Source organism: Leptonychotes weddellii, chromosome 14, assembly GCF_054177405.1.
Source record: "Leptonychotes weddellii isolate Sample4059 chromosome 14, ASM5417740v2, whole genome shotgun sequence".
In the NCBI taxonomy this organism is placed as follows: domain Eukaryota; kingdom Metazoa; phylum Chordata; class Mammalia; order Carnivora; family Phocidae; genus Leptonychotes; species Leptonychotes weddellii.
Window position 1 is genome coordinate 77,452,636 of NC_138382.1, and position 17,466 is coordinate 77,470,101.

Below are 17,466 nucleotides of genomic sequence, written 5' to 3' on the forward strand. Positions count from 1 at the left end.
AACAGTACGCAAAGAGAAAGGCGCTAGACAGAGCGTGACCGTCTTGTTATTTTGTTCTATAGAAACTAATTCTTCGTGGAATTAGCTTCATTATGATTGCTTAGATAGGCGTAACTAAGATGAGTAGTCACTTTATCATGAAACCCCAGAAATATTCCCACAATTATAAAGATTGCCATAAACAAAATGAAAGAGAATAGCAGGAGCCAGCTGTGGAGTCTCCTGTTTTCAGGATCGTCCCCCGTACTTGGACCTTGTCAAACAGCATGAGTAGCTTTCTGCTTGGCTCGTGCCATCAGAAAGTTGGGGTACCCACGTCCAAGGGGCCCTTGCTCTGATTTTTATCTCCTCTTATTCTCAAATGCAACCCGTTCTTCCCATCCTCAGGACCACGTCCCTGGCCCCTGCGAAGCCTCGCAGGGGGTCTGCATCTGAGCCTGCTTCCCCCCACCCCTCGCCCCCGACCCATTCCCTACGCTAACAGTGTTTCACCCGCACAAGTCAGGTCGTGCACTCCAGGTGTAAAACCCCTCAGGGACTCAGCATCGCACTCAGAGAGCCCACCCATGAGGCACACCCAACTTTTAGGCTCCATCTGGCCTACGTCGACCTCCGACCCCTCGTGTCCCCCACTTTGCTCCCTATAGTTCTGTCCCCACATAGCACGCGCTTGATAACTAAGGAACGAGGGACGGACGCCCACTTTCCTCCCCGAGCTCCGCGGCCGAGGGCTCTTCGGGGTTTTCTGTGCGTGGAGGTGGGGCGAGCACTCGAAGCGGTTTCCTCACGCTCGCATCTGCCTCCGCGCGCCGCGGGAAAAGCCTTCCCCGAGCGGCCGGCAGGACCAGGGTCAGAGACTCGCAGAAACCCCTCGGCCGACGTCGGCCGGAAATCCACTCAGCCCCGGGATCGTCCCACACCCGAAGGCGGGACGGAAGTGTGCCTCGAGCCCGCCCCCGAGCCGTCATTGGAAGGAGCCCTAGAAAGGGGCGGGGACCCGGCCCAGTTCTGCTTCCTCATTGGCTGAAATCTACGCGCTAGCGAGAGAAGGGGAGGAAGCAGGCTACCCCTGACGCTTCGTCGGCCCTCGGGTTTTCATTGGCTGAAATCGAGAGCTGGGCGGTGTCTCACAGTCCTCCGGGTCCTTCGCGGGTTGCTAAGAGCGACAAGCCCTTGCCCCGCCCCTCGAGCTACCCTCTCCTTTTTAAACCCCAAATTGAGGACCCAGGCGGTCCTTCACCACGAAGCCTGGGGGGTCTGACCTCGGGCCTTTGCTTTCAGAGGCCTCGAGTCTCGCTGAGCCCAGGGATGTAGAGAAACTCGAGCGGCGAGGCTACCCGGAACGATTCTTTCGCGGAACCATTGCGGCGAGGCCGCTAGGAGCGCCCGCAGGGACTGACCGCGGCGGGCCGGGCCAGACTGGCAGGGATGGCGGCGGCGGCGACGGCAGCGGCTGACGCGGGGCCGAGGATCGCGGTCCCCGTGGATCTGCGGCGCGAGCGGCGCATGGTGTGCGTGGAGTACCCAGGCGTGGTGCGCGACGTGTCCAAGATGCTGCAGACTCTGGGCGGCGAGGAGGGCGTTTCCCGGGTGAGGAGCGGGATAGGGGGAGTGGCCGGGACCGCGGGAGAGACCGAGTCTCGGGACCTCGGCCGGAGGGGCGGGACCACCCGGGGAGGTGTGGTTTCCTTGGCAACGGAACTCGGGGCGGGCTCAGGGCGGCCAGTGGGCGGGGACTTGCCGCCTCCGCGCCTGCGAGGACTGCTTTTCCCTGGGAGCAGCGGGAAAGGGCTGTAGTGGAGACCCAGGGAGGGGCGGCGTGTCCTTTCCATCCGGTCCTCCGGGGATCCGGGGAGCCACAGCCCCCGCGACGTGCTGGGCTGCCACTTCCTCATTCACAGAGGAGCAGACCCAGGCGCGGGAGATTAAGAATCGTTGACTAACAGGAGAGGGGACCGGGTGTTGTGTTGTTGCGGTTGAAGGTGGTAATGGGGGGCACCTCGGTGGCTCAGTCGGTTAAGCATCTGCCTTTGGCTCAGATCATGATCCCAGCGTCCGGCTCCCTGCTCAGCGGGGAGTGTGCTTCTCTCTCCCTCCTTCTGCTGCTCCCCCTGCTTGTGCTCTCTCTCTGTCAAATAAATAAAATCTTAAAAAAAAAAATTAAAGGTGGTAATGACCATCAACTTCTTCGGTACCAGGTGCTTTACTTACATTCTATCCTCATTAGAACCCTGCCAGGTAGCAAAGGGCATTGTCCGCATTTTACTAGGAAACCGAGGCAGTTTGTTCAAGGTCTCCGGGAAAATGAGGGAGCTGGGATGACTTCTTACCTGGTGCAAGGCTCAGGGGAGGTGATTTACATGCACCAGATCTCGAAATGTCTCTTCCATAGGGAGTCCTCTGACTACCCTAATCAAAGTGGCCTCTAGTAGTTTGTATCTGCCTTCTCGACCTATGAATTCCCTTTTTTAAAAGATTTTATTTATTTGAGAGAGATCGTGCATGGGGGAAGGGCGGTTGGGGGGGGGGGTAGAAGCAGGCTCCCTGCTGGGCAGTGGCTTGATCCCAGGACCTCCGGGATCATGACCTGAGCCAAAGGCAGATGTTTAACCAACTGAGCCACCCGGCAGCCCAGACCTGTTAATTCCAATCTGAAATTACGTTTTAATACGTTTTATTGTCTGTCTTGGCCGCTTGCTCTCAGCTTGTAAACTCCATGAGAGCAGTACCTTGTCTCTCTTGTTTACTCCTGCAGTCCTAACATCTTTAATAGTACCTTCTTCCAAAATATTTGTCAGATGCATGACTGAATCCTCACAACAACCTAGGGAGTTAGGTACCATTTTTCCCTTTTTTCAGATGAAGACTCAGGTAGGAAAAATTGGGTCAAACAAACTCTCACGTGGGGATTTGAACTCATGCATGTCTCCCCTCTGAAGTCTGAACTCTTACCTGCTGCTTCCTCATGCTTAATGAATACTGAAAACCTGTCATTAAGCACAGGATGCCATAGAGGCCCAGTTAGTCTTCTGACTTACTCACTCTACCTCGGCATTGACAGGACCCTTGCTCTCACTAACCCCAGGGATATTTGTATCCGACTACAGTGTGAGCCTTTTGGAAGAGACTGGCCATCGATTCGTCCCATTCATGCTGCTTGTATACCTTCTCTGCCAGGCCCACAGCTGGGGTTATTCCCAGCCTCACGGTCTCATAGATCCGTGTCTCGTGAGACGGGATTCCTGAAGGTTGGGGCTCCTTTTAACCTTCTTTCCCTCGATGTTTCCTGAGCATCTCCTAAGGGCCAGGCTGTGTCCTTAGTGTTGGGGAGCCAGCAAGCTAGAAGGCAGACGCTCTTGGCCCCGTGAGCATTGTTGGGCTTTCATGTGCACACAGCTGACACTGTGTCCCTCCCACTTCATGTGGGGCAAGCACTCGTGGGTGCGTGACTTGTAGAGTGTTCACCACGAGCTAGACACCAGACAGCGTGTTGCATAGTCAACAATTCAGTGATTCATTTAATCATTGTTACAGTCCTGTGAGTAGGTACTGTTCGTATCTCCATTTTAAGGAGAAGGAACGGAGGCTTGGAAAGGATAAGTGACGCTAGTCAGAGCCAAAGTGCTTGTTACTAATTGATTTCAGTTCCTTTGGACTTGGAAACATTTGCACGTGAGACTGAATAGCAAGACCCTTTGGGCAGGTAGTGCCTCGGGTAGGAAGGTCAAGACAAGCCACTCCACCCTGCCAGCCTCGGTTCCTCCGTGGAAGACTCAGGGGTGAGAAGACTGCCACGAACGTCGCCAGGGGAGGCGCATGAGTCCCCGCGCTGAACCGGCACTTGGGTGGGGGTGCTCTACTTAGCTGGCGGTTATCGTCTCTAGCTTTCCAGCCTTTTGGAAGGAAGAGACTATCCTCATTTTCCCTACTAGATAAAAACTAAGATACTTGGGTTGGAAAAATGGGTCTTTTGAGAATTAAAAGCTCAGAATGAACCAGGAGCCCCCTGGCCTCCCTTTGTCAGCTGGGTCACTATCAGGCTTTTGTGGAGTGAGAGAGAGCTCTCTGCCAGCCGCTTAGCTGCCCACCGGTCACTGTTTTCCTTGGCCTCGCCACAGATCTACGCAGACCCCACCAAGAGGCTGGAGCTGTATTTCCGGCCCAAGGACCCTTACTGCCACCCAGTGTGCGCCAACCGCTTCAGTACCAGCAGCCTGCTGCTCCGCATCAGGAGGAAGACCAGGCGGCAGAGGGAGGTGCCGGGGCCTGAGCCCCACCCCAAGGTCACATTTGACATAGAAATACTTGGCACCATCTCCACCATTTACAAATTTCAAGGTAACTACAACTTACTGCGTTGGGTTATTTTAGGACCTGCGTCCACATTCCTACAGGTGCTCTGTGGGTCATCCACGCAGTGAAGGGGGCCAGTCTATGCCCAGGAATGAGGGGCAGGGGATGAGCAGAGCGGGACAGTGCAGGCCCCATCCAAGAGGCACCCGTTCCTCCCTCCATGCAACAGCTCTCAATGGACTGGGGGCCCATTGCTGCTCCATCTCCTGCATTCTTACGAAAAGCTGACGTTCTATGAATAATCCCCTAATTTTTAAGGCCATCATGTAGGGCCAAATAAAACTGGTTAGCAGGTCTCCAATTTTTGACCCTCAGTGTTTTGGAAACTTCTCTTAGTCTTGACTGATGCTAGTCTTGCCTTTCCTCTGAAGCCTTCCCAGATCACCTCAGCCCCTTGGGACCTCATGTTCCTTTGAACTCTTAGCCAACTGGCTGTCTTCCCTGGGGTCCTCAATCAGTTTGCTGCCCATAGGGAACCCCAGTGAGGGGTGGTAAGGGGTGTGGTGGGGCGGGTAAGTAAGAAAGAGCCAGTTTGTTTGGGCAGGTGCTCAGCTTCCCTCGGCCTCGGGCACTTCTCCATCCAGTGTGGGACCCTGGGCTCCTCAGGCCCTCGCGAAGGGTTGGGGTCCGGGGGATGCTGTTAAAGGGCCAGTTCGCGCACGCAGGAGGCACTTGGTAGATTACTAGTGAGCCTTAGGAATGCAGTGTCAGCTGCAGTTCTAGGAGAATCTGCAGAGAGCACAGATGGAGAAGAGGGGCTGGAAAGTGGAACGGGACGAAACCAGGACCAGGGACCCCTGAGCTGGGCATTTTGAACGTCAGTCGTTCTGGTGGCATGCGGTGCTCCCCAAAGAGGGCAGTCCTTCCTGGGGTGAGGTCTTCCCGTGATGCATTTTCCATCTGTCTGCTTGAGCCGGCACCCCGCCGCTCACCTTCCGTCCCCGCCAGCAGCGCCGGTCCTGGGGGCTTGTCTGATGTGCAGCATCCCAGAGCCTTTAGCTAGGTCCCAGGTGAGTCGTGCACTCTACGTTTCAGGAAGCGCTGACTAGACTGGACCCTCAGGCACCACATCGCCCCCTCCTCCCCCAGCCCCTCCGGGAGACTCCCAAGTGCGCAGAGTCGCGTGCACAGAAGTATTTCCGAGGGTGCTGTTTCAGCTCCCACCCCCATGGCCCGCTGCACGGCTCCCTTGGTACCTCCGAGAACGTGTGGGTGTCGATGCACAGCAGTCGCCAGTTCCTGGGAGGGTGTAATGGGGTGTCTGCCATCTGGCCGCCTCTTTCCAGGAATGTCCGACTTCCAGTACTTGGCCGTGCACACGGAGGCTGGCGGCAGGCACATGTCCATGTATGACAAAGTGCTCATGCTCAAGCCTGAGAAGGAGAGTTTTTTCCACCAAGAGCTGCCGCTCTACATCCCCCCACCCATCTTCTCTCGGCTGGACACCCCAGTGGACTATTTCTATCGACCAGAGACGCAGCACCGGTAAGCCCCTCCACCCCCCGGCCCCTGCAGCATCAGGGTTCAGAGCAAGGGCCCTGTGGTCAGAGGGCCTCGGTCCCAGGCTCAACTCCGCCACTCCTGAGTCAGGCAGTTAGTACTGCTGGCTTTGCAAGCCCGTGGCTCCTGTGCCCCCAGAAGCAGCGTACCCGGTGACATAGACCTTGCTCAAAGCTCCCACTCTACAGAGAGGGAATCAGGATGTCACCTTAAGACTCGGAAGACTCATGCCCAAAAGTATGTACCTTGAAATACTTAGAACAGTGAGTGCCTGGCAGAGCTTGATAGAATAAACAAGGCCATTAATTGGGATGTGGCTAATGAATTTATGGTCCTTCTAGGCCAGGGAACACCATGCAGCATGTGAGAGCAGGCTCGTGGATTGATGTGGCACTTGCCCAGGGTACCTTCCTCTATGAAAAAAGCAGGTGTAGGAGCACATTCTGTGATATAAAAATAAATTGTGGCATGACAATAGAAACCTAGAAAAATCTGGAAGATGGGGCCCAGAGCAGTTATCTGTAGAGGGGTGGGAGGATGAGAATGTTCTCTTCCCTCACTAAATGTTTTCATCAACAAGTGCTGACCACGGGTCATGGCCCTGGGGCACTCCTTGGAGCCCTGCATCAGCAGAGAACAGATGAGGTCCACGCTGGGCTGGGTGGGGAGCTGGATGGAGCATAAGTGAACCAGGAGGGAGCAATGGACCCGTGGCCAGATGCATGTCTTAGAGGAGATAAAAGGGATGTGGGTCGTAAGGGGCAGTGAGTAGGGTGAGGGCTCAGGGCCCTCAGAAGGGCTGGGACATTTGAAACAGACCTGAGTGATGACAGAGCCAGGCACATGAAAATCCAGGGAGAACATTCTAGACCAGGGGACTGGCGCCTGCGAAGGAGTGGTTGAAGAGGGAGCCTGGGAGAGCGATAGGTCTCACAGACCATGGTGAGGGGCTTAGATTTGATCCTAAGGAGAAGGTGTATTGTTCTCTTCCCTTAAAAAAATACGGAGAGTTCCAAACACAGCCCAAAGTAGCGCGAGCGCTCCAGCGGAGGCCCAGCTGTGGCACCAGCTTCTGCGATTGGCACCTCTCCCCCGCTTGCCACACTTGCCCAGCCTCAGCTTCCCAGCGCATCGTCGAGAAAGCATGCCCCGTGCCCATCCACGGGGAAGGACTTGTCTTCTCACACGAACCTGCCGCACTCTTGCCAGGACGAGCAAGAGAACCGGCTTCCCCTGCGCCTTCCGGTGCCAGTCCTCCCTCAGTTTCCCCAGCCAGAAGCAGGCCGCCTGGCAGCTTCCATTCGCGGTGCTCAGGCCTATTGAATCCGCGGCCCCCTCCGCAGCCCTTTCTGACCACAGGAGCGAGTGGTGGTTCCAGGGGCAGAGTATGACAGAACTGTGTAAGTGGATAAGGCTGGGCTGCACCTCTCCTGGCCGAAGCCCTCCACGTGGGGTGACGGGTTTTTCTGCGTGTGTGATACTCCGCACAGGAGTTTTAGGTGGGAGAGAGACGATTTGCATATTTCTGAAATGCTTTGATTATTTCCCCTCAGAGTCAGAAACAGACACAAAAATACATAAGGGAAACTAGACCCCTCTGTGCTGCTGAGCCCTGGTACAGGCTGGAGCAGCTGAGTCACCCCTCTGTCCTGTGGGACCTGTAGGCAGCTGCTCCCCGGCCTCTGGGAGAGGGACAAGGGAGAAAGGTTGGCTGCCCTTGGACCACAGGCCCTTTTTTCCTCCCCATGTGGTTTATCGATGTTCCAGCAAATGGAAAGAACCTGCCTTTTTTCCCAGGGCTACTATCAATTTTTCTGCTCTGCTGGCCTTCCTGGGTACACCAGGGCTGGGCGGGGGGTTGGGCCGCAGCCTTGCTGGCCCCTCCATGGGTCCAGGGAAGTTGAGCCTCCTGCAAGACCGTGGGCAGAGGAGAGGCTGGGAGGCTGGCCTGACAGGGGTACCTCCTCCTTGAGGAAGTTAGTGGGGGAGTCGGCGAGGCGGCCAAGGAGCCCTTTCCCTGTGGTGACAGGCCCTGGCAGGCCCACCCCTTGCTGCTGCTCTGGCAGTGGACTTCCTGGGGTGGAGTGAGCCACCGGGGCCTTCCCTCTGGGGGCTCTTCAGGGTCTTGGGCATGTCTTTGAAGACAGGGTAATATTACACCTGTTCGGGGTGGTTTCTGATGGGGTCACTTTACAAAAAAGGCACAAACTTGCTCTCATCTTTGTAATTTTGTTTTCCAGCGTGTCCTTTATAAATATGCAGATGGTTTCTACTCTTGTAGAAAATTAAGGTAGAATGGAAACAAATTTAAAAGGTAGTAATCACCTGGGTGCACTTGAGTGGCTCATTTGGTTAAGCGTCTGACTCTTGATTTCGGCTCAGGTCATGATCTCAGGGTCATGAGATCGAGCCCTGCTCTGGGTTCAAGATGGGAGTGGAGCCTGCTTAAGATTCTCTCTCTCCCACTCCTTCTGCCCCTCCCCCCTCAAAAAATAGAATGAAATAAATAAAAGGTAATAATCACCTGAATGAAAGTGTGTGATGTCCAGGACATACTTTAAAATGTATTTCAAGGGGTGCCTGGGTGGCTCAGTTGGTTGAGCATCTATCTGACTCTTGGTTTCCGCTCAGGTCATGATCTCAGGGTTGTGAGATCGAGCCCCCTGTCAGGCTCCTCACTAGCACGGAGTCTGCTTAAGACTCTCTCCCTCTCCCTCTGCCCTCCCCCACTGAAATAAATCTTTTTAAAAATCCTTTTAAAAAAGGTGAAAAAACGTATTTCAAAATAATTTCGTGCGTTTGGAGTGGGGTACAGATGAAACAGAATTGGCCGTGTGGTGATAATTATTGACGCTCATGATGGGTTGTGGGGCTTCTTGAGACTGTCCTCCCTGCTTTAGTATAAGCTTGACATTTCTGGACATTTCTGACATCCAACTTTTTTTTAAAGATTTTTTTATCTACTTATGCGAGAGAAAGAGCACGAGCTGCGGGAGGGGCAGAGGGAGAAGCAGACCCCCCACTGGGAGGAGAGCCCGATGGGGGGCTTGATTCCAGGACCCTGAGATCATGACCTGAGCCCAGGACAGACACTCAGCCAACTGAGCCCCCAGGCGCCCTGACATCCCACCTTAATGAGGTAACCACCTGAGCATCTTGGCCTGGCGCCGGCAGAGGAGGCCTGAGCGTAGCCGGCGCGAGAACCCTCACTTCTGACCCCTGTGCTGCAGGATAGTGCTGTTCAGTAATGTCCGTCTTCTCTTCACCCAGCTGTTGTCCAGATGCTTCTGGGCCAAACATGCTCTGTCAGAGGGTGGCAGGACGGGGTTTACAGGGCCCAGAGTCCCAGCTCTGTCCGTGTAAGCTCTGCCTCTAGGTAGCTTTCTAGCTGCTGTCGGTTACTTCGTAGGAAATTGGTTCCTTCCTCATAAGGTTGTCTTGAGGCTTAAGGCAGTGAGTCGTAAGCATCAGTTAGGGTGGGTGTTGCCTGATAACTGACCGAGCGTGTCCTGTGTCCCTGCGCCTCACCTCCCTCCCCACCCCTGCCTGACGGTGTTCCGTTCCTCATGGGCTGTCCGGTGCCCTGGGTGATGCGGTGCGGTTGTGAGACCAGCAGCCGCACCGCTTTTGGCTTCCCGGCTTGCGAGCTCCGGGCCCCAGGGCCTCTCTGAGCTGTCGGCAGCAGTCGCTGCCTCTGCCCCTGCCCGGCCGTCAGCCGGAGAACACAGGTGCTAAGGTTCTCCTCCAACCCGTCACCCGGCGTCCGGGGAAAGGCACCCACTCGTGGGCTCGCTGCCTGGTCCGGCAGGCCTGTGCCTGGGGTCCTCCTGGAGGTGCTCCATCCCACCCCAGCTCTCTCTGCCGCAGGGAAGGCTACAACAACCCCCCCGTCTCGGGCGAGAACCTGATTGGCCTGAGCAGGGCCCGGCGCCCCCACAATGCCATCTTTGTCAACTTTGAGGATGATGAGGTGCCCACGCAGCCGCTGGAGGCTGCAGTCCAGACGTGGAGGAGGATCTCTACCAACCCCCTGGACCGGAAGGTGGAGGAGGAGCTGAGGAAGGTGAGCCCGAGCCCGGGGCCCACCTCTGCACTGACCACCTCCCGTTTACCCAGCGGGGCCCTTCCCTCTTTCTGCAAATGGCTGTACTGACTTTTTAAAACTGGCTCATCGGCACATGGGAATGTTTCGTCTCCAGATGTCATATCTCAAAGCCACGCCAGTGTAAGCCCTACATTCCCAAGGTTGAAAATACTTCTTAGAATTTTCTTGAGAGGTCCCTTAGGGGTGGGAAGCAGTTGGTGCATTGTCTGCTCGTGACTTCACAGTGGAGCTCTGGGGTTCAGGAAACTTTCATTTATCCATCACTGGTGGCAAGAAACCAGATGGAGTACCTACCGTATGCCCCCTGATGCTTTATCCTGTTAGTGCTGGAGGGAACAGAGCGGCCTTCCGCCTGCGCCCCGGCTGGCAGGTCCTGGGAGGAGCCAGCGGGGGCCTCTGTTGCTCATGCCTGCACAGGCATGGACGGCAGGTTCTCAGGGAGGCCACATTGCTACTCACGGAGGCTCGTGAATGAGCTCGTGAGCTTCAGCCCTTGCTGAAGCCGACTGTTCCCTTGGGCGGGGGGTGGTTATTTCTTAAAGAGACTGTGTGGACACCTGACCGGTTTCCAGCAGTCACTGGTCACTGGAGGGGAGCCATGGGGGACCACTATCCGAGGGCCCTGCTAGTCCTCCAGACACAGCCCAGTCCCTGGCCTGGCCCCCCGGCACCCCCCACGCTCCAGCCACACTGGCCTCCTGCAGTCCTCCCTTGGGCCAGGCCATCCCCTTCAGCCTTCACGACATCCCAACTGAGACTCCACCCTCTAGGTTGGGGCTCAGGGTCCCAGAACTCTGGCATGTCCCCCTCTTGGCCCTGCTCTGGCTCCTTTGGTCGTCTGCCTCCCCCACTGTCCTGTGAGCTGCATGAGGGCAGAGACCGTGTCCTTCGTGGTCATTTCAGGATGCCCAGGCCCTGCAGCCACACCTGACCCAGGCTGGGTGTGCGGTCCCCGCTTCAGAAGGCAGGGACCAGTGAGTGGGTGCAGCAGTTCCTAGAGGCTGCTCCTTGCCCTGCTTTCCACCAACTCCTCTCCCGAAGGGTCTGCTGGGGACCAGACCATGCTAGAGAGTCTGAGCCAGGCAGGCGGGAAGCTGCTGGTGCTCATTTCAGTCTCTGCCTTGACTCCCCAGCTGTTTGAAATCCGTCCCATCTGGTCACGAAACGCTGTCAAGGCCAACATCAGCGTCCACCCTGACAAACTCAAGGTTTTGCTGCCCTTCGTGGCCTATTACATGGTGAGTGCCCAGCCTCTTGCCTTGGTTCCCACCAGGGGCGCCCTGATTGCTAATCTGACCTCTCAGAGCTACAGCAACAGCAGGTGGCCCTGTCCCAGCACCCCCCCCCGCCCCGCCCCAGGCGGCTTATTACAGCCCCAGGAAGGCCCTCCACGGCCTCCTAGTAACGCTAGCCATACTGGAATGATTTTAGGATTAGAGAGTAATTATGTAACTTTTAAATAAAGGGATTATACTTTTTTTTTTTAAGATTTTATTTATTTATTTGACAGCGAGAGAGGGAACACAAGCAGGGGGAGTGGGAGAGGGAGAAGCAGGCTTCTGCTGAGCAGGGAGCCTGATGTGGGGCTCGATCCCAGGACCCTGGGATCATGACCTGAGCCGAGGGCAGACGCTTAAGGCAGACGCTTAACGACTGAGCCACCCAGGCGCCCCAGAGATTATACATTTTTAAATGATCTCATATTAAGAATGCTCTAAGGAGGGCGCCTGGGTGGCTCAGTTGGTTAAGCGACTGCCTTCGGCTCAGGTCATGATCCTGGAGTCCCGGGATCGAGTCCCGCATCGGGCTCCCTGCTCAGCGGGGAGTCTGCCTATCCCTCTGACCCTCCCCCCTCTCATGCTCTCTCTATCTCAGTCTCTCTGTCAAATAAATAAATAAAATTAAAAAAAAAAAAAAAAGAATGCTCTAAGGACCAGGTGCTGGGGCTAAGTGCTGTGTACCTATTATATCCTTTTTCCCCTCCCTGGGGGGTGGCAGCAGGATTCTCTTCTTACCTCTGAGGCAGAGCTGGGGCTCAGAGAGGTGACTTGATGTGCCAAGGTCCTCTAGCCAGCACATGACAGAGCCACTTGGGACCCCAGCCTGTTAGGCTGCAGAACCCAGGCCCCCTAACCACAGGGCCACCAGCCTTGGCTCATTCTACCTGGGTTGAGTGGGGGTGGGGGTAGGAGAGGCAGATCCACCTTGGGCTCAGTCCAGAAGGGCCTGGGGATGAGGTGTCATTACTGAGGTTCCCAAAGGCGCTGGAGGAAGGCATCCTACCTGCCAGGGGTCCCCGCATGGAGCCCTGGGGAGGCAAGCCTGAGATGTGACCGTGATGGTGATGACAGGTGGGGCACAAGGTGGGGGCACAAGGAAGGCTCATCCCTCCTGTGCTCGGACCCCAGACTTCCGAGCGCCACTGTCTTTTGGCATTGGCTTTCTAGACATAAGGACCTCAGGAGTACCACCCGTTGGGATGGCGGAAACGCTCCCTGGGCACCTCCTGTGTGCCAGGCGGCGTGGTAAAGGCTCTTGGGGCATCACCTCTTGTAATCCTCACAGAAGCGATGGGAAACGGGGCTCCTCTCACCTCCAGCAGGAAGACCAAGGCTCAGAAAGGCCAAGTGACCTGCCCAAGAACCGCACACAGCAGAGCCGGGGTGGGGTTCCAGAGCTGTGTCCCCAACTCTCGGGGTGTTCAGCTGCCCCGTCCCGGCCCTGCATCCCTGAGGGAGGCCCCACTTCACACTCCTGCCTTTTGTCTCCAGATAACAGGGCCCTGGAGAAGCCTGTGGATCCGATATGGGTACGATCCCCGAAAAAACCCAGACGCCAAGATTTATCAAGTCCTTGATTTCCGAATCCGTTGTGGAATGAAATACGGTAAAAATTACTAAAACCTTGTCTTTCTGTCTTTCTCTCTCTTAATTGCTTTCTGCTGCTAGCATTCTCTTTTGAAATAAGAATGTATCCATGTGGTGAAGATAAAAAAGCCTTTGCTCCTTGGTGAGGTCTTTGCAGAATAGCGTAGAAATGAGGGTCCCAGCTTGAGTCGTGGCTCCACCGTTGGCCCTCAAGCTACTGAACCAATTCTTCATCCACTCAGTTATTCCACTTACTCCGGCTCCTGCGGTGGGGGCCAGGCACCCCGTACGCGTCCAGTCCCTGGGCCCGCGGTGAGCCACTCCACGCAGTCCTGTGTGGCTGGCGCTGGAATGGTGCCTGCTGACAACTGGTGCGGGGGGGCCTGGCGTCCCTTTCTCAGGAGCCTGCCCCAGGGAACCCTGGTGCGCCGATAGTGCAAAGCCAGTTCTGTTTGCGAGAAGGGGCTCTGCGCCCCCTTGCGCCCGACACGCCCTTCCTCGCCTGCAGGTTACGCCCCGAGTGACATGCCCGTCAAGGCCAAGCGCAGCACCTACAACTACAGCCTTCCCATCACCGTCAAAAAGATGCGTAAGTGCCTCTGCTCGCCCTGCGGGATCGGGACTGATTTGCCCGCACAGAGACGCGAGGAAGGTGGGCATCTGGACTGTGAGGTGCGGTGGGGCTTCCCAAGGGGCCGCTCCAGGGCGCTGCTGGCCAGCGCGCCAGGGAGGGCTGGGGAGAAACATCCCCCTGTATTCCAAAGTACTGCTGCTGTCCCCCCACAGCCAGCCAGCCTGTCACCATGCATGACCTGAAGCAGGGCCTGGGCCCGTCGGGGATGGCCGGCATGCGGAAATCGACCTCCAACAAGTACAAGCTCAAGGTGGGTGCCCCCTGAGCCCCAGAGGAGAGCAGTCGCCCACCCGGTTGAGGGTGCAGTGGACGGGGGAGAGGAGGCAACCCCCACGGGCAGGCTGGGCACACACTCGCTCCCAGAGTCCCTGGCCTGGGCCACCGGGAAGGGCTTTGACGGGCAGCTCTGCCCACCGGTGCCTTCCAGGACGGCCTTGGGAAGCGCGGTGAGAGCTCGGTGTGGGCAGTGGGCACTGAGGACCATCTGGGCATGTCTCCAAGAGGGACAGGTGACACCAGCAGCTGTGCGTGGCTGCCTTTTGTGAGCCTGTGGCCGCTGCCCGGATGGGCCGGCTGGGGTGCGCAGGAGTGTACGGAGCCACGGCAGACCGCGGGCCCCCCGCTGTGGACGGGGCGGGGTGCTGGCAGCCAAGTCCCAGGACCCCTCACAGGCTTGCAGGGTCCTCGGCACACCCGAAGGTGGGAGTCTATGGGCCTTTCACCCACTTGGGCTGTCTGGTCCCCCCCCATCCCCCTGGCTCGGCTGCCTCATGCAGAGGGGCACAGAGGGGCACGGAGACAGGCACCATCGGTGTCCTCTTAGGAGGGCCGCCACGTCTTCGCCTCAGTGGCCGTCCTCCCTCTTCAAGCACTCTCACTCAGGCCACCATCCCTACCTCTAGAAAACAGACACCCGGTAAGCCCTGCTCCTCAGCAGGGGGCGTCTGGAAGCCACAGAACAGGGCCAGTTGATAGGAGGTGGCGAGGGACGAGGGCAGACTGCAGAAGGCTCGCAAAGCTGGCGTGATAGCCCATGCCATAACACGTGGCTGGCCACGTGGCTCGTGGTCCTAGAGTCAGGGGCGTCGGAGCCTCTGCACGCCTCCTCCTGGCCCCTGGCATGTCTGCCCCACCTGAATCCGGGGGACAGTGGGGAGCCAGGCCCGCCAGGTGCGGACCGGCCGGGGAGAGCTCCGAGCTCCAACGCACTGTCCTGTCCTGCTGTCCTCTGCCCAGGACTCGGTCTACGTCTTCCGGGAGGGGGCCTTGCCACCCTATCGACAGATGTTCTACCAGTTATGTGACTTGAACGTGGAAGAGTACGTATGAGGGACCCTGAGGCGTCGGGGTGGGGGATGGTGGGGCTCTGGACCAAGGCCTTCCCTGCTGCTCTTCCGCTGGCTCTCGGCCTCGGTGGGAAGCCCTGGCTTGGGCGGCGGGGGCTGGGGGCACCTCCGTCTGCCTGCGGGAGTGGTTTCCAGGGTCTGCCTGGGCCGCACCCCCCGATCCGCCACGCTGGGCAGGGCAGAGACCTGCGGCCCCCTCCTCCGTCGCCCACATGGAGGCTCGGGACACGGTTCCTGAGTCTCCTGGCCGACACTGGAGTCCTAGCGACCTCCCAGCCTCTCAGCCAGTTGTTCTTAGTAATGTTTAGAAAGGGGGTGGGGGGCGCTGGGATGGGGAGAGACGGGAGCTCGTTAGACGCAGCTCGAGTCAGGTGAGAGCCCGGGGTTTTCACAGGAAAGTTCGCGTGGCCATCCCCCACCGTCTGTGCAGCTTGGAGGCAGGGGCCACACCAGTCAGGACCCCTGCCGCGAGGGGCCGGCTTCCATGGGTGTTCTTCAGTGCTGCGCTTGGCCCTCTGCATGGCTGTCCCAGTGTTACTGTTCCCAGCACTGCCCCGCCTCTGCCAGACCCTCACGGCACCTGTCGGCAGAAGCCCATCCTGAAACGCTGTGTCCCATCCCCCAGGTTGCAGAGGATCATTCACCGCAACGACGGGGCTGAGAACTGCTGCACGGAGCGAGATGGCTGGTGCCTCCCCAAGACCAGTGATGACCTGAGGGACACGATGTCCCTCATGATCCGGCAGACCATCCGCTCCAAGAGGCCTGGTGAGAGCGCTCAGGGTGAAGGGGGGCCCTGCTCTGGGACAGAGCAAGTATCCCTAAAGGCCCTGCTCCCCAAGAAATTACACCCAAGTGGAATCATCCCCCCGGGAGCCAGATCTCCCAGGCTGCCTGCCTCTCCCTGGGTGGAGAGAGGCCCGGAGGGCAGGGCTGGAGCAGGGCTGGAGCAGGGCCGGCACAGGGCCGGAGCAGGGCCGGAGCAGGGCTGGTGCAGGGCCGGAGCAGGGCCGGAGCAGGGTTGGTGCAGGGCTGGAGCAGGGCCGGAGCAGGGCTGGTGCAGGGCTGGAGCAGGGCCGGAGCAGGGCTGGTGCAGGGCTGGAGCAGGGCCGGAGCAGGGCTGGTGCAGGGCTGGAGCAGGGCTGGCGCCGCCATTGGAACCACCGCTTTGTGCCCTGACACCCCCCTACCTCTTCCAGCCATTTGTGGGCGCATCCAGCCTGTCTTCTTGCACCGGGAGAGCTGGGGCAGCAGGTGTGGGGGGCCTGTCACCCCCCCACGGGCTGCCCCTTTCTCAGGACCAGGCAGCCCTGGCCACTGGCCGGCGGTAGGGGGATGTGAGGGAAAGGGAGCATTCGCTGGTCTGCAGGTCTGATGGGGCGGGGGGGCGTGAGCGAGAGGGCCCCTCTAACGGCTTCCTCCCGGACCCCGCCGGACTCCACGGAGCTGACGGGAGTAGGGGCTCTCGGCCTCATTTGGGACCCGGCTCCATCTGAGAATCTGCTTGAGGCTCTGGACCCTCTCCCCAGAAAAAAGCACTCACACAGCACGTCCTGCACACTGTCGGGGCCCCTTGGACCCGTGAAGCCACCCAGCCTCCTATGGGGAAGTGGCTTGCAAAGCTGTTGGCTTCCGTGTTACGCTGTAGAGTGCCAGGCCCCCCGGCCCTCTGTACTTCCCCAGGCAGCTTCTCTGGGGCCTGAGCCCAGACACCCGTCGTAAATAGGCCTCCAGCAGCCTGATTGCTGGTCTGGACGCTGGGCTGTCCGGCACCTCTGTCAGGCTGAGGCCAGCAGTAGCTGGTCTGGGGGCCACCCAGGAGGCCTGTGCTCCACACATGGCCTTGTTTCCTGGCCCCAGCTCTCTTCTCCAGCCCAGCCAAGGCCGACAGGGGGAAAGAGCCCCTGACGTACGAGTCTGGGGAAGATGAGGAGGACGAGGAAGAGGAGGAGGAGGACTTCAAGCCATCCGATGGCAGCGACAATGAGATGGAGACAGAGATTCTGGACTACGTGTGACACAGCCCTGCACCCGAGGCTGGGCATCCTTGATCATGCATGACTGGTGATGGAACCGGGGCAAGCCGTGTCTCCCCATTGCTGCCCACGGTAACCAGAGTGGCCCGAGGAGGCCCCCCCGCCCCGCCACCGAGGAAAGCTGGGGTCCCAGCACTGGGTTCAGCTGACCCTGGTCCTGCCCGTCTGCCCGTGACACCTGCAGCACGGGACTGCCCTCCGGCCGTGGGTGCTTGGGGACATCCCCAGAGGGTATGACCTGGCTTTTCGCAGCTGTGAGCCAGCCCAGTGTCCAGCAGGCTGAGCTGGTGCCCAGCACCTCTCTCTGGCTGAGGACAGCAGAAGCTGGAGGTGGAGAGGATGTGGCCAGGGGCAGGGTGGTCTCGCCTTGGAGCTGATGACTGGTGACCAGCGAGGAAGCTGGTCCGTGGTCACAGATGGGCGAAGACTGTCCTTGGGTTTGGATCCCATCCATTTGGGACTCAGCTGGAGTTGTTCTTACCAAATACACTTTCCCAAGGAGAAAGTGGTGTCTCACTGCGGGGGTCGGAGCCAGAGGAGAGTTTCCTCTTACAGGTTGGGTGAGAGCCGCTGGGAGTACCCCAGACGCCAGGTCCCAGAGTGTCCTGCAGCCTCGAGCGCATCC

The 17,466-nt window shown here is 58.3% G+C and overlaps 1 protein-coding gene across 4 annotated transcripts; it reads left to right on the forward strand.

Moving 5' to 3' along the window:
- The first annotated feature begins 1,197 nt into the window (after positions 1-1,197).
- GTF3C5 (general transcription factor IIIC subunit 5) lies at positions 1,198-17,346 on the forward strand. Of its 4 annotated transcripts, none has more exons than XM_081803843.1 (11): positions 1,206-1,590; positions 4,119-4,338; positions 5,640-5,838; positions 9,721-9,916; positions 11,092-11,196; positions 12,730-12,844; positions 13,334-13,477; positions 13,612-13,709; positions 14,696-14,778; positions 15,431-15,573; positions 16,666-17,346. In XM_081803843.1, exons 1-11 carry the CDS (start codon positions 1,429-1,431, stop codon positions 16,821-16,823), a joined length of 1,623 nt encoding a protein of 540 aa, XP_081659969.1. In that variant the 5' UTR covers positions 1,206-1,428; the 3' UTR covers positions 16,824-17,346. The 4 variants fall into 4 exon arrangements, with proteins under 4 accessions (XP_081659967.1, XP_081659968.1, XP_081659969.1 ...); XM_081803844.1 differs by having other exon boundaries at positions 1,210-1,590; positions 13,334-13,414; XM_081803841.1 differs by having other exon boundaries at positions 1,198-1,590; positions 15,431-17,346.
- Positions 17,347-17,466: the final 120 nt, after the last annotated feature.

Excerpts from the sequence above, each read along its gene's own strand:
- GTF3C5 (XM_081803841.1), top strand. The coding sequence starts at position 1,429 with ATGGCGGCGGCGGCGACGGCAGCGGCTGACGCGGGGCCGAGGATCGCG. Across the intron at positions 4,339-5,639 it reads CACCATTTACAAATTTCAAG|GAATGTCCGACTTCCAGTAC; the intron begins GTAACTACAACT and ends GCCTCTTTCCAG. Across the intron at positions 13,710-14,695 it reads CCAACAAGTACAAGCTCAAG|GACTCGGTCTACGTCTTCCG; the intron begins GTGGGTGCCCCC and ends TCCTCTGCCCAG.